The sequence below is a fragment of the Neophocaena asiaeorientalis genome, unplaced genomic scaffold (assembly GCF_003031525.2).
Source record: "Neophocaena asiaeorientalis asiaeorientalis breed wild unplaced genomic scaffold, Neophocaena_asiaeorientalis_V1.1 scaffold476, whole genome shotgun sequence".
NCBI classification, from domain to species: domain Eukaryota; kingdom Metazoa; phylum Chordata; class Mammalia; order Artiodactyla; family Phocoenidae; genus Neophocaena; species Neophocaena asiaeorientalis.
Genome location: NW_020172178.1, coordinates 1,141,714 through 1,166,062, shown reverse-complemented (window position 1 = coordinate 1,166,062; position 24,349 = coordinate 1,141,714). Strand labels below are relative to the sequence as shown.

At 45.2% G+C, this 24,349-nt stretch overlaps 1 protein-coding gene across 1 annotated transcript; it reads left to right on the top strand.

Annotated features, from left to right (window-relative positions):
- The first annotated feature begins 14,575 nt into the window (after positions 1–14,575).
- LOC112409384 (uterine milk protein-like) lies at positions 14,576–23,730 on the top strand. Its single transcript, XM_024759472.1, has 5 exons — positions 14,576–14,599; positions 15,832–16,486; positions 19,283–19,550; positions 21,270–21,417; positions 23,464–23,730. The coding sequence occupies exons 2-5, from the start codon at positions 15,850–15,852 to the stop codon at positions 23,668–23,670; spliced, it is 1,260 nt and encodes a 419-aa protein (XP_024615240.1). The 5' UTR covers positions 14,576–14,599; positions 15,832–15,849; the 3' UTR covers positions 23,671–23,730.
- Positions 23,731–24,349: the final 619 nt, after the last annotated feature.

The window sequence follows — 24,349 nt, the reverse complement described above, 5'->3', positions numbered from 1 at the left end:
CAGACCAGGGCTGGAACACGTGTCCCCTGCCTTGGCAGGCGGATTCTTAACCACTATACCACCAGGGAGGCCCTGATTGCCTTTTTAAGTTGACTTTATTTTTTAAGAGCAGTTTTAGTTTCACAGAAACATTGAGGGAAAGTGCAGATTTCCCATCTACCCCCCAACATGCAGAGCCCCCTCCATTACAAACATCCCCCACCAGAGAAGTATGTTTGTTACATTTGATGAACCTACACATCATAATCACCCAAAGTCCGTAGTTTCTTTTCACTCTTAGAGTTTTACATTCTATATTTTTGAACAAATGTATAATAATATGTATCCATTATCATGGTATCATACAGAGTGTTTTCACTGCCCTAAAAACCTCTGTGCTCTGCCTCCCACCACTGATCTTTTTACTGTCTCCAAAGTTTTGGCTTTTCCAGAATATCGTACTGTTGGAATCATACTGTATGTAGCCTTTTCCGATTGGCTTCTTTCACTTAGTAATATGCATTTAAGCTTCCTATTTGTCTTTTCATGGCTTGATAGCTCAGTTATTTTTATCTCTGAATAATATTCCATTGCCTCCTTGTACCATAGTGTTTTCATCCATTCATCTACTAAAGGACAACTTTGTTGTTTCCAAGTTTTGGCAGTTATGAATAAATGCTATAAAAATACATGTGCAGGTTTTTGTGTGGACATAATTTTTTATTCCTTTGAATAAATATCAGAGAACATGGTTGTGGGATCATATGGCAAGAGTATATTTGTTTTTGAAAGAACCCACCAAACTGTCTCCCCAAGTGGCTGTACCATTTTACATTTCTACCAGCAATGTATTAGAGTTCATAGCCCCACATCCTAGCTAGCATTTGGAGTTGTCTGTGTTCCAGATTTTGGCCATTTGAATAGGTGTGTAATGGTATCTCACTGTTGTTTTAATTTGCAATTCCATGATGACATATGATGTGAAGCATCTTTTCATATGTTTATTTGCCATCTGTATATCTTCTCTGCTGCAGTATCTATCAGGGTCTTTGGCCCATTTTTTTAAATCAAGTTGTTTGTTTTCCTGCTGTTAAGTTTTAGGAGTTCTTTGTATATTTTGGATAACAGTCCTTTATCAGATGTGTCTTTTGCAAATATTTTCTCCCAGTCTGGCTTGTCTTCTCATTCACTTGTCATTGTGTTTCACAGAGCAGAAGTTTTTAATTTTAATGAAGTTCATCAATTATTTCTTTCACGTATAATGCTTTTGGTGCTGTATCTAAAAAGTTATTGCCATACCTGAGATCATCTAGGTTTTCTTCTATATTATCTTCTAGGTGTTTTATAGTTTTGTATTTTAAATTTGGGTCTGTGATTCAAGTTAATTTTTATGAAGGGTATAAGGTCTGTGTCTATGTCTAGATTCTTTTTTTTTTTTTTTTGCATATCGATGTCTGTTCTTCCAGCACCATTTGTTGAAAAGACTTTTTGCTCCATTGTATTACCTTTGCTCCTTTGTCAAAGTTCAGTTGACTGTATTTATGTGGGTCAAGTTGGGGGCTCCCTATTCTGTTCTATTGATCCATTTGTCTGTCCTTTTATCAATAACACACTGTCTTGATTACTGTAGCTTTGTAGTAAGTACTGAAGTTGGCTAGTCAGTCCTCTCACTTTGTTCTAGGGTTCCAGCCCTATGTTTTCCCTTCAGTGACTGCCAGGCTGCTATATCTCACTGCAAATTCAGACCATTATATTTTCAGGCTACAAAAGAGCTGGGAAGTGGAGAATGGAACTAGGGCAAGTTAAAGTACCACAAAGCTCCCTGTTCTTACCAAGATTTTGTTGTTTTTCTTTAACAAATTGTTCCCTGATTTTCTGAAAGCATTTGGTTAATTTCCAGAGTTCTAAAAAAGTTAATTCTGACCATTGTTGCAGTTTCCTCATTGTTTTTATGGAGGAAGGAGTTTTCAGAGGTCCTTACTTCACCATTCTCGCTGTCTTCACCTCACTAATTGTACTTTGACATAAAGACGTCTCTTCTCTCTTTGTGCTAGCCAAGTAGGAGAAGCGCTTTAACCCTGCATACACAAGTAAAAGCTTCCCATTCCTGGTGGGCAAGAGGACCACTGTACATGTTCCAATGATGCACCAGGCGGAACAAGTTGGTTTTGGGGTGGATCCAGAGCTGAACTCCTCTGTGCTGCAGGTGGACTACAGCAGAGACACTGTGGTCTTCTTTGTCCTCCCTGGCGAGGGCAAGATGAGGCAGCTGGAACACGCCTTGTCAGCCAGGACACTGAAGTGGAGCCGCTCACTCCAGAAGAGGTGGGTATGTATGCCAATTTGCTGTGGCCTGAGGCAGGTGTTGGTGCACACCCAAGGATGAGGAAAAGGTCATGATAACAGCTGTTGCATAATCACTCCTGCAAATTGAGCGCCAACTACATGCTGGACAGGGAGCTTGGGACCGCAGACATGTTCTCCCTTGAACTTCACGAATACCTGACAGATGAGAAGTGTTACCACCCCCACTCACAGATAAGGAAATAGAGGCTCCAAAAGGAGAAGTGGATTGCCCCGGGTCATGTAGCTAATAGATCGCTGCAAAAGTATTACGTCACGGTAGCTATTCTGTGTTAGCAGAGCTCACTCTATCAGCCAATTCAATATTGAATTCTGTAGAATTATTGCATAAACACACACACACACAACTTGCTATTCACCTGTAAAGTGAGGATAATAATATTATCAAACTCACAGGTTGTTGAAAGGATAGAATAAGTTACTATTTTTAAAGTGCTTAGGAGAATGTCTGAGGGATGGTAAGTGTTCGATAAATGTTACTCAGTAGTAATATTCTTATTAGTTCTGTGGCTATTATGGAGAGTATCAAAAGGATGTTAATCGTAAGATGAAAAGGCATGTCAAAGTCTAATGCAGTCTCTTAGCAATATTTTCTTGGCATCATTAGCACCATTCCCAGGTGCTCATAGTCTAGGAGGAGAGAAAAGACAGTTTTAGGGATAACTGTAATTCGAGAAAGACAAAGGTCAATGGGTGGGCAGAGTCCTGAGGCACTTCTGAGCAAAGAGAGATCACAGCTGAAGCTGGGATTGAGGGAAGGCCTCAGTGAGGTGGCACATTTGAGCCACAGGTATGGAAAGGACATAGGGGCTTGGGAAGGGCATTTTGATGACAAAGGCAAAGCGGGGATCAAGGAACACTGTAGGATGTTTCAGGTTCCTTCTTTCCTATACTGCAACCAGGGATGGATAGAGAAAGAGGAGGCAGCACGGAGACTGGGGTGGGGGAGGGCTCTCTAAAGAGCAGCGGACAGAGCAGAGAGAAGATGGAGATGGCCAAGCCAGTGCAGGAGACAGTAACAGGGGCGAGAGAGGTGTCCATTGTGCTAGATGTCCCAAGAAGTCCCCCAATGAGGAATTTAAATGTTCATCCAACACTTTTGTACTTTCACTTCTGTGACTAAGTACATGGCCTTGGGAAAAGCACTAAAACTAAGATTTACCATCTTTAACATGGAGGTAATGTTGATGGATGTGTCTGGGACAATGCCTGGCACATAATAAATGCTCAGTAAACGTGAGCTATTCACTCTTGGTTCAGAAAAAACCGTCGCAGAGAGAGAGAAAACTGTACCAGACTCTAGGCCTATGCTGTTCGATATAGGAGCCACCAGCCACACGTTATAACCTAAATTTAAATTACTTAAAATGAAGTACGATTTTAAATTTACTTCTTGGCACTATCCACGTTTAAGCTGCTTAATGGCCACATGGGGCTGGCTAATGACTACCATATTGAACAGCACAGGTAGAGAATATTTCTAACTTTGCAGAAAGTTCTACTGAACTTTGCTGCTCTCAGGGATTAGCAGGGTTTGTCTCAGGAAGGGTGGTGAGAGGCACACTCTGGGCCAGGGATGGTAGACACACTTCCATCGCTGCCCAGTGCCTCCCCTGGGCCTCTGCTATAGTCACCTTTGCTTGTCCCCCTTCTCAGCTCTGCCCCCGACTTCATTAAGGGGCCCATTCTTCATCTCGTATATCTCCAAAGCTGGACTTGCTCATCCAGGAGGCTTACTTCCAGAGCAAGCTGGGTCGGTGGTCTGGGATGTACTGGTCCCTCTAGCAGCAACCAGTGCCTGGAGGAAGAGCGGAGCCTCCTGAAATGCCACCTGGAATGGTCACCGTGGGCTCGTGATCACATCTTGTTCTTTCTTCTTTTCCACAGGTGCTTAGAGGTGTTCATTCCAAAATTTTCCATTTCCTCCTCCTATAACCTGGAAATATCCTCCCCAAGATAGGCATCTGGGATGCCCTTGACAAAGATGCTGATTTTTCTGGAATCACAAAGAAAGACTTCCTTCAAGTTTCCAAAGTGAGTTGGTTGATTAGCAACCAGAGGCCCCAAGAGGCAAAGTGACTTCTCTGTAGCAGGAGGGCTGCATCTCACGGCTGCCAGGTCTGTGGCTTTATGGCTGTCATACCACTGATACACAGGTGTCTTTTAGCCCTCTTCAAATAAATGTTCCTAAGGTCCAACTACAGTGCTCTGAGAATCAGACCTCTACTCGGCAGGCAGCTCTGCTGCCCCAAACCCACTACAGACGAGTAGCTGTCCCCTGGCGTTTGACCTCACCTCCCTAAAGCCTAGGTGCTCACACCGAGGTCATAATGTAGCCGCTCGTAGGCCATGAGTACCCGGTAGATGTGTTGTGTTTGGTCTGCAGTCAGAAGAAAGGAAGAAGGAGAAGAAGAAAGGGAGGAAGAAAATGAAAAAAAAGAGAGGGAGGGAGGGAGGAAGGAAAGAAAGAAAAAGAGGGAAAGAGGGAGGAAAGGAGGAAAGGGAGCTGACTTCTGAAATGTAACATACTGGACCTAAAAATTTAGATTCTGATTCTCTTTATTGAGCATTTACTATGTGCCAAGCCCAATTCCCACATGGCAACAGTGAGCCCAAACAGTCAGCCCACGGGAGCCCTCCAGGTTCCCCATGTGCCCCCTGCTCTTACAAGACATCTCATCATCTCATGGGGGTTACCTGCCCAGCCTCTGTCCACATATGAGTTTCTGATCCCCAACCTAAAAATTTATTTTTATGACAGATTATAATGGTCAGAAGTGGTCCTGGGCCACAGAAGGGGATCTCTGTCACCGGTGTTCAGGGAAAGAATGCAGACAGGTCTCACTGGAATACGATGACCGTAATGAACCTTTCCCATGAGATGCTTTTCTGCACATATGAAAAACAGTGATTAAAGTTCAACTTTTAAAAAAGAAAAAGAAAAACAATGGTTGTAATTGTTGGGAGTTCTCCAGCCCCCTGCAGTTTGGGAGTACATTAATTTCTTCCCTAGAAGACCAAGCAGGGATCCAGCATTTAGTAATCCCTAACCTAGGTCTCCTGTGCAACCGTGGTAGCAATTACAATTGCTAGCAAGTTCATGAGCACCTGCTTTGTAAGGTCTTTAACTCACTGGATAAACTTGTGGGAGGCATGCAGGTACGATCATCGTTTAATAGAAATGAAAACTGAAGCACACAGCACCCAAATAGGTTTTGCAACAGTAAGTGGCAGAACTGGGACTCATTTAACTCCGTGCTTGAGGGCCAGCTGACCAGTGACCACAACAGCTGTGGTTAGTTGAGCAAACCTAATGCCTTGGAGCCTCTCGAGGGGGTGTCCCTGTTCCTAGGCGAAACACCACAACTCAGTAAATAAAGGTGTCTGCATGCGAACTGCTGATGTTTCTTTTTCCCTTGGCAGGTGGCTCACGAGGCTGTGCTGGACGTCAGAGAGGAGGGGACCCAGGCTGCAGCAGCCACCATCACCAAACTCAGAGTCCAGTCCATGTCCCTTCTTACTCCACCATCTGTTTCAATAGGTCCTTCATGCTGCTGATTATAAACAAAGCCACACAGACCACACTCCTCCTTGGGAAATTTGGGAACCCCACTAAGTTCTAGGTGGAAAAAGCCCTGTCATCTGAAGACACACTGCCATGCACAGAAAATGATCATCCACGCTGCCTGGCGCCCCTGATGTGGAGGCATGCCGCCTTCTGCTCTCAGGTTCCACCTGACCCTGGCAGAGCTGCATTCAACTCAGTCATCAAAGGCAGCAGAGATCCCAGTCACAAGCCAAAGCCCGTTAACCTCCAGTTTCTTTTCCACAAATTCTCCCAGGTGACTAGCTTCATGGAACAATTCTGGGTTGGTGTATTTCCAGTCCTCGGAGTCCCTGGGAAGGGTGACATATAGGTCAGTCACCTTTATTGCAGAATTACAATAATAAATTCAATAGACCCCAAGTGTGAATCCAGCCAGCAACAGTGTTCCCACACACCTCCAGGGTCTTCACCTGAAGATGGTCTATCTTGCTAACTGGCAGTGGCTGGGTTGTTAATATGTGACATTTCAGGGGCTGCATGAATTCATTCATCCATTCATTCAACAAAAACATATTGAGCACCTACTATGTGCTAGGAGTCAACCAGACAAGCAAGTCCCTGGCCAATTGGGCCTACATGGGGGCAACAGACGGCCACCACCACAACTGTAAAACCAAACCTATAAATAAACGTGATTGTTGCAGGTTACGATCAGTGCTGTGAAGGTATGGAATAGGATGATTTGAAGGAAACGAGATGGCGAGGGGCATTTCTGTGAGCACAAAGGCTGAGTCGGGGGTGAGCAGGTGTGTTGGAGGGACAGCAGGACGCCCTTGTGGCTGGAATGGCAGAACCAAGGTCAGAGAGGTAAGGGGCGGTCAGACCGCGCAGGGTGTTATTGGCTAAGGAAAGGAGCCTGGGTGTGTGGGGAGAGGGCATTAAACCAGTTGAGTTTCTCAAACTGGAAAATGAAGGGTTAAGGTATGGGCTGTGAAGACCTCTCTGAGTCTGTGCAATGGTTTTCCATCATCAGCGCTGCTGCCTTCCTGGCTCTGACGCTGTCACACACACGTACACACAGCCCTTGCGTTCGTCCTCCTCCCTGCTGGTTGGTAGTGACGATGGCCCGGCTGCCTTACTCTGATTCCTCAGGACCAGCGTTGCAGAGGGTGCAAGGGCCACAGGTGTCAGGCAGAGATCACTCCATCATCCTCCCCCCTCCCCCATCCCCAAACCCTCTGCAGACAGGCTGTACTGGCTCCTTCCTTTTCAGATTCCGAGGGCACCAGTGTCCCACACCACCTCAGATGTGCTAGGGGGCCTCACGCTGTCTTTTCCAAGTTCTTTACACAGAAAGAAACGGGGACTGAAACCTGGCGGTCCAGTGGTTAAGACTCCACGCTTCCACTGCAGGGGCGTGGGTTTGAGCCCTGGTGAGGGAACTGAGATCTAAGTTCTAATTGATGCAACGTTCCAGATCAACCTAGCGTTGATGCTAGCTAGCCAGAGCACGGCAGCCATCGCTTTTGAAAGCTAACTCCCCAACAGTGTCTATTGCTAATGGGATTCCTCAGTTGTTAACTATCCCTAGAATGTAAATAAAAACAGTTGCTACCTCCCTCATGTCTGTGCAAGGACATCATAGAAATATGGTCACTCAGGACATTGGAACATCTGGCTTCTCTAGGTGAGTGTTTCTTCTCCACCTCCCAGTCACCTGCCCAGTGGACCCACATGCAGGCATTGAGGTGAGGCATTCTGTGGACCAGACACGGCACTGAGGCTGAGGCTACAACAAGGAACTAATCCTGCCTCGTGGGGTTTACAGTCCGGAGTGGAGGAGTGGGAGATACCGTAAGTGATGTTCAATACGGCCCTTCACGAAATTTTAGGACAAGAATCTGGAGCTACTGATGTGACTCGAAAGCATCCACTTGGGCACAAGCACTAAGAAAGCCCCCCGAGTGCATCACAGTCACCTCAAGTGGCACCACTGCTCCCTGGGGAACGGCGGCCGCCCATGTGCCGAGGCAGGCAGAAGCTGGGCCTGGGGATGTGGCATCCGTGACCGCCCCCCTGCCCCAGCTCCACCCCTGTGCGGGACAGCTACACAGCACGGGGACAAAAGGGACAATGAAGCTCAGGAAAAAGGATTTCAAAAGCCTCCAATTCCAGCTCCCAGTCACGGTCGGAAACCCAGGGCTCCTGCATCACTGGGTGGTCATGTGAGTCAACACAGAAAGTCCTCAGGACAATGCCTTGCAAACTGTCCACGTCCAGTGAAGCCTACCCATTAATGTCATTGTTCTTATTGTTTCCATATCAGGAACATTTTAAAACAACAAAGACGTTTCTTTCTTGCTCCTTTCCCAGCTGGGAGTTGAGAAGAAAAGGCAAGCATTTGTGTAGAATGTTGTGTCCCAGAGCATCCCTCACAGTGAGCCCAGCATCCTCTGTCCCACTCAGACCTCAGGACCATCTACAACCCAAAGGGTCCCTTTTCATTCTCCGGTGTGCGGCTGATCTCTGGTACTAATCTACCCTCATTCCCCCCAGCTCAGCAGATCCCACAGAAAATGTGTTCAGAGGCCCAGCTTTTAAATGAAATACTATGGGGCATATTTATTAGTTGAAGCCAAAAATTAAAATCTCTCTGTACCAAGGAACTTACATAAAATTTACTTAAGAAAGGAGGCTGATGTTGCCGTCCTTGATAAATAATGTCATTACTGAAGATGAGATGAAGCATTTAAAGAATTTTTAAAAGCCCTTATCCCTGAAAGTTTGCTCGCTACACTTTAGTCCAGGATCTACTACCAAAAGTGGAGATGACTGGCCAGGAGATGACTGGGTTAGGAGCACGGCTGTGGTGTCAGGTAGACGTGGGTGTGAATCCCAGCTTTGTCCTCTGCTAGCTGTGTGACTGTGGGTGAGTTACTGAACCTCTCTGAGCCTGGATCCACAGCTCTAAAACAGGAACAGTAATAATACTACCTGCCTTGGTGCGATTGTTGTGAGGGTTAAATGAGATACTGCAGATCAGGTGTGACACTCGGTGACGTTCGGCACAGGGGTGACCACTGTTGCTATTCAACGTACACAGTGGTCTAGGCAGAGTAAGGGCTGGTAGCCCCACCTCCTCTAGCTCAGAAATGCCCCAAGGGACCCACCTCATATGGGCAGAGAGGGATGGCCCTTGGGAGGGAATGGGGGCCTTTCTGTGAAGACAGGGTCTCTCAGAGGAATATAATGTACTCATTTGTTCGTTTACTCAATGTTTGTACACCTACTGTGTGCCAGCACAAAGGAGAGAATCATGAATTACATACAGATTATTCCAACAAAGATTTCACAGACTGGAGGAAACGAATCCAAGTGTTTTGTGAGCCAGCGTGATGAGAGGTGAGCACGGAGTATTATGGGAGCTCACAGAGCCTAACCCGGCCCAGGTGGAAGGACAGAAGGGTAGCTGTCAGGAAAGGCTTTCTCAAGGAGAGATCTGAGCTGAATCCTGAAGAGTGGGTAGGAGCTGAGTTAGCCTGAGAAGGGGGAGGAGTGGAGACAGGGTTCCAAGGCAGGAGGAACAGTGCCTGGCTCCCAGGGGACTCAGAACCCCATAGAATGTCCGATGTCAGCCAGGAGAGCATCATGTATTGGGTGCCTACTGTGTACATACATTAAGTCATCAAGCTCTCAGAACAAGCTACAGAATAGATACTATTTCCTCCATTACCGAGGAGGAAGCTAAGGCTCAGAAAGATGAATAACTTGCTCAAGGTGGCCCCGCACACGACAGTCAGGGCTCTGGTATTCACTTTCAGGTCCATGTGACCCCAGCCCATTATCTTTCCCACAAAGCCTGCCGCCACTGCCCATCTTTCTATTTTTTAAAATGGCTTTATTGAGTTCATAATTTGCATACCGAAAACTTCACCCATTGTACATGTATAATTCAGTGATTTCTCATTCATTCATAACATTCTGCAGATCACCTCTATCCGGTTTTAGAACACTTTAACTACCAGAAAATGTCCTCAAGCCCATTTGCAGCCTAGCCTAGTACTCATTCTCCGCTCCAGGCCACCACTAATCTGCTGTCTCTTGCTAAAAATCTACCTTTCCTGGATTTCTTATATAAGTTGTATCTTACATAGTCTTTGGAGTCTGGCCTCTTTCACTAGACTAAAATGCTTTTGGAGTTCATTGATGTTGTAGCAAGTATCAGTATTTTACATTCCAACCTGCAATAAGGTATTAATATGAGGGTTCCAGTTTCTCCACATCCTTATCAACAATTGATATTTTCTTTTTTACAATAGCTATTCTGATGGGAGTGTAATGTTATCTCATCATGTGTGAAATTTGCATTTCCCTAATGACTAATGATGCTGAGCACATTTTCACGTGCTTATTAGCTATTCATATGTCTTCTTTGGTAAAATGTCTATAGAGTCTTTTGCCCATTTTTTTAAATTAAATAATTTATTTATTTTTGGCTGCATTGGGTCTTCATTGATGCACACGGGTTTTCTCTAGTTGCGGCGAGCGGGGGCTACTCTTCATTGTGGTGCACGGGACTCTCACTGCGGTGGCTTCTCTTGTTGCGGAGCACGGGCTCTAGGTGCGTGGGCTTCAGTAGCTGTGGCTCGAGGGCTCTAGAGCGCAGGCTCAGTAGCTGTGGTGCATGGGCTTAGTTGCTCCGTGGCATGTGGACTCTTCCTGGACCAGGGCTTGAACCCATGTCCTCTGCATTGGCAGGCGGATTCTTAACCACTGTGCCACCAGGGAAGTCCCTTTAGCCCATTTTTAAATTGGGTTGGTTTTCTTTTTATTGTTAAGTTATAAGAGTTATTTGCATATTCAGGATACAAATCCCTAATTAGATATACGTTTTGCAAAAATTTTCTCCCAGTCTGTGCCTTGATATTCCATTTTCTTTATGTCCAAAGCACCAAAGTTTTAATGAAGTTTAACATCAATTTTTTTATTTTTGTATGACTCATGCTTCTGGTGTCAGGTCTAAGAAGACTTTGCTTAAACCAAGTTCACAAAGATAATTTCCTCTGTTTTCTTCTAGAAATGTAATGATTTTAACACAAATTTAATCTATGTCCCATTTGAGTTGAATTTGGTATCTGTTGAGAGGTAAGGTTATAAGCTTTTTGGTTTTACTTTTGCAGATGAATTCTCAATTTTCCAAGCACCATTCGTTGTAAAGACTAACCCTCTCCCCCTTTAATTATCTTGACACCTTCTTTTCTGATATATGTATTTAAAGCTATAATTTTCCCTCTAACAGCTGCTTTAGCTGCATCCCATAAATTTTGAAATGTTGATTTTTTTTTGGTTTCATTTACTTTAAAATATTTTTACTGTCCCCTGTGATATTTTCTTTGAACCATGAGTTATATAGAAGTGCTTTGTTTGTTTTCCAAATATTTATGGCTTTTTCAGATTTCTTTCTGTTGTAAACATGTCACAGTCAGACACCATACTTCTTATAATTTCTGTCTTTTCAGTTTATTGTTAGACCTGTTTTGTTGACCAGACTATATACTATCCTGAATGACATTTCCCATCATTTAAACCTATTTATGTCTTTGAATCTAAGCTGTGTCTCTTGTAGACAGCATGTAGGTGGGTCTTGCTTTTTTATTCAGCCTGACAGTTTGTTTCACTTAAATGCAATGTTTAGTGCATTCATATCTAATGTATTTATTGATATATTTGAATTATGTCTCACATTTTGCCAGCCTCATGCCTTTTTTGCTTTTCTGTTCCTCCTTTATTGCCTTCTTTGGGGTTAAATAAAAAATTTTAGTGTATCACTTTAATTCCTCTTTGAAAATATTTTTCTTCTTGCTGGCTCTAGGGATTACAATATACACCTTAACTTATCACAATCTACTTCAAAATAGTATCAATTTCAGTAAAATATAAAAACTTGAGACCAATATAGCTTCATTTCCTCCTCCTCCTTTTTACTATTATTGTATATATATTGTGTGTATATATGTTATAAATGCAGCAACACGTTGTATTTATTGCTTTACACAATCATGTATTTTAGAGAAGAGAAGAATGAGAAAACATACTTAGAGTCTCTATATTTACCTACATATTTACCATTTTTATCATTGTTTATTTCTTCCTGTAGATTCAAGTTACCATCTGGTGTCATTTCCTTTCAGTCTGAAGGACTTGCTTTAGTATTTATTGTAAAGGAGGTTCTCTAGCAACTATTCTCTGAGTATTTGTTTACCTGTAAATGTTATTATTTCACCTTCATTTTTCTATCCAGTTTTGCTGGATAGAATTCTTTGTTGACAGGTTTTTCTTTCATTCAGCACTTTAACTATGTCATCCAACTGCATTCCTCCCTCTATTGTTTTTAACTAGAAGTCAGCCACTAATTGTTTTGTTATTCCCTTGCATGTGATAAGTTATTTTTTCTTTTACTGCTTTCATGCTTTTTCCTTTGTCTTTGCCTTTCAATAATTTAATTATGGTGCCTAGGTGTGGATCTCTTTGAGCTTCTTGGATTTGTAGATTAATGTTTTTCCACCAAATCTAAGGAGCTTTCCATCAGTATTTCTTCAAATATTTTTTCTGCCCTTTTCTATCTCTCCTCTCCTCTGGGACTCCCATTACAGTTATGTTAGTATGCTTGATGTTGTGTCACTGGTCAATGAGGCTCTGTTCACTTATTTTTCAATTTTTCAATTTTCCTTTCTCTGCTCATATTGGAGCATCTCTATTGGTCTAGCTTCAAGTTCACTGATTCTTTCTTCCACCATCTCAGATCTACTGTGGAGCCCTTTAGTGAATTTTTATTTCAGTTATTGTACTTACAAATCCAGAATTCCCATTAAAAAATAATTTCTATCTCTTTACTGAGTTTCCCTATCTGTTGTATCAATGTCTTCATATTTTTCTTTCATTCTTTAAACTGGTTTCCTTTAGTTCTTTTGACATGTTTATTACAGCTGCTATGAAGTCTTTGGTAGCTAAATCCGACATCTAGGGACACTCAGAGACCACTTCTATTGACTTCTTTTTTCCTGAGTATGGATCACACTTTCTTATTCCTTTTCATTTCTCACAATTTTTTTGGTCGAATGCTGGACATTTTAGATAACATATAGCAGTAACTGGATTCTGACTCTTCCCTCTTGAGATTTTTTGTTTTTGTTTGTTTAGTAATTTGCTGGGACTGAATCTGTGAAGTGTGTTTCCCCTGAAATTTATGACCAATGATGTTTCTTCTCAGTCTTTCTTTATTTTTAAACCTGCCTCCTAGAGGTCACCCCTGTGTCTGTATTGTTTATTGTTCAGCCACATATTGGCCAGAAATTGTTTTCAAACACCTCAAGCCAATAAAGGTTCTACTTCCTGCTGATGGATCTGTGTGTAAGCTGATGAGCCTGTTCAAACCTCAAGTACCATCATATTTTACTTTCCCCCTTTCTCTCTTGCTTCCCCAAGGGCCAGGGAGGTGTGGGTATCTTGGGTCTGCTCCAGTCTCTGTTTGCACATGTGCAGAACCTCCTTTCAACTTGGGATATGCAGAGAGCTCATCAAGCCCCCAGTAGCTGTCACACCTCTTGGGACTCCCTGTTTAATCCCCTGCTAATCCATTAGTCCCTTTATTGCTCCAAACACAACTCCAGGCTAACAGAACCACTGCCCCCACCCACACTCACACACACTTTGCTTGCCACCGATGTCATCACTTTAACTGACAATGCTCCAAGTCAAGTGAGTCTGCTCTGGCGACAGCAACCCCACTCTGGTTAGACAACCCACCAGAAGAGCTGGATTAGGGTGGAAGCAGCCCCAGACAAGCATGTCACAGGCTCACTCTGTTCTTACACAGAGTTCAGTACTTTTCATGAATGAACACTTATCTGTTTGTTGTGGGCCCTTGGTGGATTTTCTGTAGCACCGAAACGGTTGTTTTTGACAATTTTGTCCACCTCTTTAGTAGCTATTGAAGAGAACATTTGGCATTCACCTCACTCCACCATGCCAGAAGTGAATTTCTCCTAGACTTGGAGAAACCCTGCACACACAGCCTTGACCACCACTCCCCCAGGGAACTTCACCCCAGCCCAGCATCTAGAATTCCCTCTTCAGGCTTCCTGGACAATACATTAACTCTTGTGTATTTTTTTAAGACTTAGAGGAAATGTTACTCAATCTCTCCTAATTGTCCTAAATTATTAACTGTGCCCTTCTCTTTCCATGCACAGCCCCTTACTGGTAATGCGGACTCTCCATGAAGTAGTCAAAATGTAGCCCACAGTCCTTTTACATGTTTGTTTCTTCCTCAAAACCAAGATCTCCTTGAATTCAAGGGTGAAGTCTCCTCAAGGGTGGAGGTCAGGCCTGAAGCCTTGTGTTCCCCCAGTCCCTAGCCCAGAGCATGGCTCTTAGTAGGAGCTAAGTAAGTGCTTGTTGAAATAACACAGGAGTAATTTAATGAACAGTAGCTCAAACGGTACAACAATCCATTAATTTGTTTATTGTCTCACTGGGAACTGAAATGATTCATCTCTTGTTTGTTCTGGACAATATTTGAACACAATCTTTTGGCCAAGTTAATATTAATTCAGGTTTATCCATTTCATTACACCAGTGGCAGTATAAATAAGTCACTGATGGATGCAGAGAACAGCAGCAATAGACAACAGCAGGCTCTCCTGGAGGGTAAGTCATCTTTCTCCTCTTGGGGACAGTGAGGGTCCACATGGGTAGGTATTTTATTGCTCTTTTGCTATGGTTCAAGTAGCATCTGCCTTAGTGCCATGAAAAAGGTCACCAGTGGTGGCAGTGATGATGCAGGGAAGTGGACCCTGTACCAAGAGCTGAGCTGGTTACTGTAGGAAAATAAGGAAGGGAGGACCTGGCCCTGCCCTAAAGAGGTGAAACTTGAACGCAAGCTCAGGTCCTCGTTCTCATCTTCTCCTTTCCCATCACTGGGGCCAGAAATCCACCACTGCTGCCCCCTTCAGATGCAAGGCCTGACTTTTGGTCTCAGTCAATCATGGGGGGCACTTACGGGGGCAGAGAGGGTTTTTGCCCTGACAGTGGGTGAGGGACCATAGCTGTGAGCACAGGGAGAGCTTAAGTGAGGTGACCAGGATTTCCTGAGATGACCTTTGCCAGGCCCTTGATTCAGCTGATGTCCAAGTCGCCTGAGCACCACCTGGGCTTTACTTTAGAAATCATGCTGGCAGCTCTAAAGCCAGATCTGGCTGGGTTGCATCTGGGCCAGCTGCTACTAGCAAGTTGCTTTTGGCAAGATTGAATTTTCATGTAAAAATATGGATTTCTAGATGCTTCAGAAACAAAAAAAATTCCGGCACCACTGACCCAGCACTGCCACTAATCACAGCTGGAGCTGAGTGACACCTGCCTCTTCAGCCTGGCCACGATGACCCATTTTCCACAGTCCCCAGCACACCTTATTGCATTACACTTGCTGTCTTTCCACGTGGGTATTTCTGGCCAGATCTCTGCAGATGTTTGAATCTACAATCTGTGCTCTCTCTCTCCTCTTGTTTCTTTCCTTTCCACACTTTTCAGGATTTTTGTCATGACCTCTGTATTAAAAAAAAAAAAAGAAAGAAGAAGAGCAAGCAAAAAGGATAGAAGAAACCCCAGTGTGGATGGAGAAGACCCCCTTGCAGAGTAGGCTAGGGGCAGAACTGATTCCCTGTTAATCAGGTCACTTACCTTTAATTTGTCTGAAGTCATGTTCCAGAATACTCATTAGACTTTCCTTGTTAGACTTAGCTAGGATCCTTCAATTAAGGACAAGTAGCAACCCCACCCAGGTGAACTGCACCCAGGTAAGAACGAGCCTTTTTCAATCCCCTCAGCATTGAGAACACGTTCCATAGAAGATTCACCCGTATACCTCTTCCTTCCAATAACAGCTCTGGATTGTTGCAGAAATGTCCCACAGGAAAATACATCTGGTGCTGTCTCTGGTCCTCATCCTCTGTGGCCTTTTTAATAGCATCTTCTGTGAAAAGCAACAAGACTCCCAACAGAATATCAACCTAGTCTTATTAAAGAAAATTCCATCTCTCTCCCAGAAGACGGAAGCTGGCCATAAGGCGCTTGCCCAAGAATTGTTCAAGGCTTTGATAATTGAGGATCCCAGAAAGAATATCATCTTCTCCCCTGTGGCCATCACCATCGCCCTGGTCACCCTCTCCCTGGGGATCAAATCCACAACGCGCACCAACCTCATTGAGGACCTGGGACTTGACCTCAGAAAAATCCAAGTGTTAGACAAGGACAAGCATCTTGTCCAGACGTGGAATGAGCTAGTGAAGCAAGAGGAACTGAAGCACAAGGACATTCTCTTTATCGATAACAACAGGAAGATCAAGCAGATGTTTCTGCAGGAGATAGACAGAGTACATGAAGTGGACATCCAGACGATTGACTTTAAAGATACAGAAAAAACCAAGAAGGCCATCAATCACTATGTGGCTGAAAAGATACATAAGAAAATCAAAGACTTAATCATCCACCTGGACCCTCAGACTGTCCTATGTCTTGTCAACTATGTTTTCTTCAAAGGTGAGGTTTATTAAATGCATGAATTCTCATTTGGGGTAAACTTTGTCCTTGTGTTTCCTAAAAGATTTAAGTCAGGAAAAAAAAAATTTGTCAGTATATCCCATTTTCCCAGAAACCAGTAGATCCAAAACTTTTAAAATTGACTTTGATATCATTGTGTTGTCTAACATTTTTCAGTATTTCTCCTCTTAATCTTCTCAGTCATCTTGTTTGCCGTGCTTAAGATATTTTGGAGTAAAAAGGCAATGACTCTTGCTGGTAAAAAAGGGAAAAAGAAATCTTTTTGCAGAGGCATGAGCATTGGTTAATTCACTTGTTTTGTAAGGTCAGATCAGCGTGAGATGAGATGCTTTTCGAAGTTGTGTCCATTGTTGAATTCAGGCTCACACACCAGGTGTCTAAACTAGCAGTTTAAATTCCGGGTCACAGATCTTGACGTTGCCCTTGTTTCTTCAGGTGGGCTCAGAGTTACCGCTCACTGGAATCTATTTATACCCTCTTCCTCCACTTAGCATTACCAGTCTCTTTCCGCCATGGACTCTCAGCCAATGGCCTTGCCTCCTGCCCGAATGGGGACAAGAAAGCAGTTCTGACAGGATGTCCTCCATGTGCTGTCCAAGGCTCACACACCTCTCCTCTCACTCTCCCCTCTGGTCACAGTGAAGGAGTGCTTGTCCCCTCCCCTTCCTCAATGCAGGTCCCCTTCCATCCTGCCTGCCCAAGGACTCCCTCCACTTTCCTCTTACCCCATAGCTCATGCCTCTTTTGTCTCCTTTGCTGGTTTCTCCTCTTCTGACTTCTACAACTGTCTCCTGCCTCACCTGAGCTCACGACCTCAAACATCATCTGTACTCGGACTATTCCCCACACTCTAGATGCAGCCTGGACCACCTCTTCTGAGATCCAGACTCTAATACTCATCTGCCTACTGACATTCCTTTGGGGATGTTTCACAGACCCTCGAACACAATCCCCCCAACCATGCCCAGCATCTGCTCGCCTCAGAGAATCACAATGCCATTCACCCACCTTCTCCTGAAAAAACCTCCCCTCCAGCCTCCAGATTCAAGAACACAGTAAGTCCTATGGCTTCTGCCTGCAGAGCTGATCTGGAGTGTGTTCGCTTCTCACCATCTGGTCTACCACATTTGTAGCCAAGGCCACCACTATCTCTTGCCTAGATGACTTGCCCCAGCTGTCTAATTACTGTTTCCATTCGCGCCTGCCTCCAATCCCTTCTCCATTAAAGGACCAGAACAATTTTCTTAAAACATAAATCACATCATTCCCCCATCTGAAGCCCTTCCATAGTGTCCTGATGCACTTGGAATGCAATCCCACCCAGACCCAGCTGTGCGTGCTTTGAGCCCTGCTGATCCCTCCAGTGTCTCCCCATCACTATCCCTCTCATTGTTATGCTTTGCCAACAAAGACCTTCCCTTCTTCCTTAAATGCATCCTGCTTTTTCCTGTCTTAGTCCATGATGTTCCTTCCCTAGGAATGTTCTTCCTCCCCTTCTTTGCCAGATGGAGCACCCTCTTCTTTTAAGCCTCAGCCTCAATGCTCCCTCCTCAAGAAGGCCTTCCCTGGTCTTTCAAAGGAAGTGCTTTCATGCTAGCACTCAGCTCTTTACTTGCACCTTTCCTAATGCTCATCACACTTTTAACCATTTACAGTGGTGGATTGCTTTTCTCTCTGTATCCCCCTTAGAAAGTAAACGCCATGAGGACACAGGTCCTCTGTTTTATTCACTGCTATAACCTCAGTTCTTAGTATGGTACCTGGCACATTTTTTGAGTTCAAGAAATTTCAGATTTGAATGAGTCAATTAATGGATAAACTGTTGTGGATTAAACAGGGTTCCTACCAGGACATGCAGATTGTTTGTTCTTTACATGATAAGCGAAGGAAATGCTCATAAAACAATGCTTCCCAGCACAGGATGTTTGCTCAGGCTACTGGGACCATTATTCATATTTGGACTCACAGTTCCAGACTAGGTGCCTAGGACATAGAAAGTGCTCCACAAATGATCTTGGAGGGATCATGTCTCTGTATGCTTCAGAGAACTATCGGGCATGATTCCCTCTTAAAAGCTTTATCTATATCACACTTTAGAAGGCAAGTCGTAAAAACAGAACAGAGAGGACCGTAAGCCTGGCTATAGAATCAGAAACAAGGCTAACACTTGCAGAGATTTTCCAGACCAAACTAGATGGCCGTCACTCTGGGTGACATGCATTTTTTAACTGGTGTGTACCTTGAATCTTTTTTAAAATCCACTGGGGAAGTGCATTAGCTAAAGTAGGAGTTCACGCAGGGGTGTGCATGTATGCGCAGGTGTGTGTCTTTCTGATGAAAAGTTTCCCTCCTGGAATAAGTTACATAAATTTTAAACAGATTTCTTTACCATAGGACTTCTTTGAACTCTTAATACACTCAAATGCAGTGGGAGTTTTCAAAGAAGGGTTGCTGTGGTCAATGTTTCCTAAATTATTTGATGACAGAATTCTTTCTTGGTGTTATATTTCCAGAGGCAGGTATTTTGGTAAACATCCTTTGAGAAACACAGATTTAAAGAAATTCTATGGTGAATATCTTTGAAAATCATGTGTTAGCTTTTCTTTCCTTTGCACCAGTCTAGAATTTTAAATATTCTGTTCACTATGGTCAAGGTATCACCAACAATAGACTGCTTCCTTCCCAAGCTGATGACCTCTGGGGTCCCCGAACCTGGGGGTGGTGATGATTTTCCGCCAGATCACTCTTTGACTTTTTCCTTCCTGATTTCCCCAGGCATTTGGGAAAGAGCTTTTCAGAGCAACCTCACGCAGAAGGAGGACTTCTTTGTGAATGAAAACACCAAAGTGCAGGTGGACATGATGAGGAAGACAGAGCGGATGGTTTACAGCCGCTCCGAGGAGCTGCTTGCTACGATGGTTAAGATGCCTTACAAAGGAAATGTGTCCATCATTCTTGTGCTCCCAGATGTAGGGCAGTTCCACTTTGCTCTAAAAGAGATAACTGCTAAGCGAGCTAGACTTCAGAAAGCCAGTGACTTCAGGTATCCTGTTCTGGAGGAACATTCTACTGCATTGCATTTTTGCTCAGCCCTCAATTCCTCTATGTAAAAGCCTTATTGTGGCGGGGGGTGGGGAGTTGGGCATCTGGTTATTTCCTAGCATATTTGTAGAAAATGAAACAAACCAAACAGAAAGAATAGCAGCCTGAGTCCCCTTACCAGCCAGAAGCCCCTTAAACTGTTAATTATGGTTCTTTTTGTCACATGTACAGCATCAGAAACCCACTTCATACAAGCTCAGGATGGGTAAAGAGAGGAGTTTATTGGGAAGATACATGGGAATTTCACGGAACCCCAGGGAATAAGCACAGCCAGGTCTCATGAGGGATTGGAACAAGGGACTACAAGAGCACCCGGAGCCCCATCTCTCTTGGTGTCACTAGTCCTTGCTTCTAACCTCTCTAGCTCAGCAAACCAGCTTTTCACACACATGTTAGCCCGTGATCCACTCACCCAAAAAATATTTTCTGAGCACCTATTGTATGCGAGAAACTGCTTGGTGCTGGGAATATAATGGTTAGCCAAACACTTCCCTACTATGGTGGAATTTTCGGTCTGGTGGAAGAGGTAGAAAGTCAACTAACAAATACACAATTTCAAACTGTAGTCAGAACTAGGGAGATAATGAGTAGGGTGACATCAGAGAATTCAGTTGTGAAGTATTAATTAGGGCTCTTAGTTAGTTATGACGGTCAGGGGAGGAGCCTAAGCAGGTAAATTTCAAGCTGAGACCACTGTAGACAGGCATGGCTCTCTTTCATTCGATCAAATGCTCCTCCCCACACTGAACTGAGTATCTTTCGGTTCCTGCTGCATATTCCTGGAAGGGAGCATTGAACTAACCGAGCTTGGGTATGATATTCACCGAGGTCCCATCGAATGTGAGTAAATTAAATAGTGAAATCGTGATTTTCAATGGCCCACTGATCTGAGCGGCAGGGTTGGGGAGACAGTCTTCAGGCAGTAAATGTGTAGATTGGGAAGAAATCTCTCAACAGCGTTTACTCCTACAGTTGAGGGCCACGGCAGAGGGGGTCTGCCATCTTCTGCCATGGTTGTGCCTACCACAACCTTCCTGGTTGGGACAGAGGGGGTACAGCAGTAGAGAGACCCAACTGAATGGGTTGCTAGCCCATCAGAAGCTCAACACCGCACTGACATAGTCTAAAATGTTGGGTGGGAGGGCTGGTGCTATGCGTTCTGATACTCTCCCTTAGTCATAGAGTGGCTGGTCTATAGAGGGAAGAGTCCTCTCTGTTCGAAAGCTTATCATCCAGGCTGGAGCTTCCTCTCCTGTGAAAACTCCCTCTGCTCTACCTGCAGCACGGGGACCTCATGCCCTCCATCTCCCTCACCACATTTAAGATCATTGCCCAATTTAAACCTCTGCTTCCAGAAGAAGGGCTGGAGGGACTCAGGGCTGGATGCTCTTGGTCTGACCCTCATCTTCTCTTGCATAGAGAGCCTGTGAAGGGAATCATTTGAATAGCAAGATATATTTTGAGTAAGTGGTTTGCTTGGAAATTCAACATTGCAGCTCATACCCTGGCATCTTTAATCTCTCCCCAACCCAGCACTTCAAAACAAACACTTCTGTTACCTTTTCACTCGGAAGAGGTCTTTCAGCCTAAGCCAGGTGCTTCCCCTAGACTCCAGGAGAGGGACATTGTTCAGCTTCCTTGTCGTTTTCATTCTCAACAGATTGGTGCACTTAGTTTTGCCCAAGTTCAAGATCTCCTCCAAGATAAACTTAAAACATCTGCTTCCCAAGATTGACGTCAAAGATGTGCCTACTACAACAGCGACCACCCAGAGCATCACAAAGAAGGCTTCTCTATCTATTTTGGAGGTGAGTGGGGCAATTTCTAGAGTCTCTGTTTTATCCACCACAGTCCTGATTGAGAAACATTTTTTTTTTATACAGCAGTTATAACTCTTATCTGACTGGGTCCCTGGGCTTTGGGGGTTCTTTCGTCATTCACTCACTCAAAAGTAATTGCAACAAGCACTGGAGGCACTGAGGGTGAAGTCGTGAGCCAGCCAGACAACACCTTACTCTCGTCGCCGTTCCATTCTATTGGCGGGGTAGACAGTGAGCACGCCAACAGACAGATATGTATTACGTCCCCCAGTGATACGTCCTGTGAAGAAAGGACAGCAGAGAAACTGGGAACGGCACGCTGGGGTGCAGTGAGCAGGCTTGAGAAGGCCTGGGTTGGCCTTTATGCCAAGGCCTGAATGAAGGGCAGGAGAGAGAAGGGGGCAAGTACCTGGGGACGTGTGTTCCAGACAAAGAGAGCAAGTGTATCCTAAGGGAATGTGAACTTGAAATTTCTGAGGAACCCCAAGAAGGCCCAGGCAGTTAGAGTGCTGAGTAAGATGGAGCCTGGTAGGAGGTGAGGGCAGAAGTCAGGCAGGACCAGGTCATGTTGGTGTCCCAGGCCCTGGACAGGACTGGGGTTTATTCTGACTGACATGGGAGACCACCGAGGCTGACATGAGCTGACATATGTTTTACAAAAGACCACTTCTTGCCGCGCGGAGAACAGGCAATGGTCCTGGAGGAAGAGGGGGACCCATTAGGAAGTTTGGCGGGTAACCCAGGTGAGAGGTAATGGAGGATGGATGGGGCCTTCGAGGGAGGGTTAGCTGTGGTGAGAAGGCTCTGTGTGCCTTTTGAAGACAGAGCTGGGGAGCAGGGAGGGAAGAGTCGGGCTTGTAAGCTGGAGCCTGGGAAACGATGGAGCCAATGCCTGAGGCAGGAAAGATGGAGCAGGAGTGGTTTGGGGGAGCAGACAGAGACTGGCTTTCTAAACTTGAGGTGCCAGTTAGACATCCAGATGCCGGGGAACATTGATTTATGAGATAATTTTACTCATCCTGGTGGGTACAGGGGCTGCCCTCCAATGACTCCACCAAGGTCACTAACTGGCTGGCTGCTATGTGGGCGCCATAGGGGCAAGGATACTTTGAGGACTTTGCCCAGGACATAAGTAGCAAACACAATCCCTCCCCGCGATACAGCACCTGACAAATTACAAAGCACTTTTTCATGGTTTCTCTTGCTCGAGTCTCCCAATGACCTCGGGGGTTGGGGCAGGGCAGGGGTCCTGTTCTTTAGTTGGGAGATGATGAACCTGTCACTCACAGACACTGGATGGAGTTCCCAGGGTTGGGACCCCGAGGGGATGCCGTGCTTCCCGTGGCCCAGTGGGTGTAAGCACTACTTACCGTGTCCAATTCAAACAGAACCCACCCGGCAGGTGTGCCCTGAGTGCTGGTTGTTGGGCTGGGTTTGAGAGATGTTGAACCCATCACCGGTAATGCAAGCAATGTCATGGCCACGTGCCCCAGCAGGGCCTCTTGCAGATCAGGGAGGCCAACATGCATGTTCCGGCACAAACACTTTTACACGGAGGTTAAATTGTCCTTGCATGGATGGAGACAAGAACAACTAGCCCCCTAGTAGTTTTTATCACATTCTTCTTGAAAGTGTTGGAAATGACTATCTCTCAGTCGTTCTATGGGATTTTTTTCTAAGCCTACAGACCACCCAGCCTTCCTCTGTGTTTTATTCCCCTTTCCTGCCTTTTGAACATGTTAACACCTTGAGCTGTCTGTCCTGTGCTGAAAAAGTCTGAACTCAACAATTACCAACCCTAGTATCAACCCCACTCGGGGACATCTGGCCTACAACGGTGAACCCAGCTGCTGGGAGCTGAGGGTGGTTTTCTAGGAATGGAAGTCAGCTTTCCTCCACCTGCCATCGGCCATGGAGGGAAGCTGCCTCCCTGATCTTGACCACAGGAGATAGCTGGGCACACCGCCCCGGCTTGCTCTCCAGCCAGCCAGGTGAGTTCACTCCCTGAGCTGAGAAGGAAACTGTCTCTCCCAGGCCGTGCATCAAGCCGAGATAGAGGTGAGCGAGCATGGCTTAATCACGGATGCAGCCAAGGACGCGGACGTGTGGAAGGTCCCCGTGGACACGAAGGAGGTCCCTGTGGTCGTGAAGTTCAATAGACCCTTCTTGCTGTTTGTGGAGGATCAGATGACTCAAAGAGACCTCTTTGTGGGCAAAGTCTTAAACCCCAAAACTGAGTAGAGGGGCCAGGCTGTGCTGTGCAGGAACTTAGCTGGTCATGAATAAAATGAATACAATTCACCGCCCTGTGCATTAAAATGCCGAGACTGACAAGTGTGGTCTGGGAACGGAGTGGGGAGGGCCACTGCTGGTCTTCTGGCCAAGAGCAGAGCAAGTAAGAAGCAGCTTGAGGGCCTGCCAGAGACAACTGGCTGGGGCACCTTCTGTCCCGGAAGAAGGCTGACATAGGCAGGGAAGCAATTCTGAGGGGGCTGAGCAGGTGCGGGGGAGCTGTTTCCGTCGGTGGCTGTCTCATTAGCCTTGCTTCCTGTCCAGCTGGAATCAGAGCCTGTCGTCTCATCTGTACAAGAGGAGCTGTACTAACTCCCCCAGGCGGCTTTGGGCAGAGGCAGGTCCCACCGCAGAGAGGAGGCTGGGAAGAGGGTTGGTACCCACAGACACCTCAGTGGGCTTCCATGTGTTCACCCAGCTCCAGGGGGAAATGGGGATACCCGGAGAAGTAGAGGATCCCAGATATGTTGGCAACATCTTCTCTGCCCCATGTTCTAGTCTCTTTTCATCTTTACAACAACTCTCTATGAGGGAGTTATTATTGCCCCCTACTGGAAACGAACTAAAACTGATGAGGGGAAAACAGGATTGTGTGTGTGTGTGTGTGTGTGTGTGTGTGTGTGTGTGT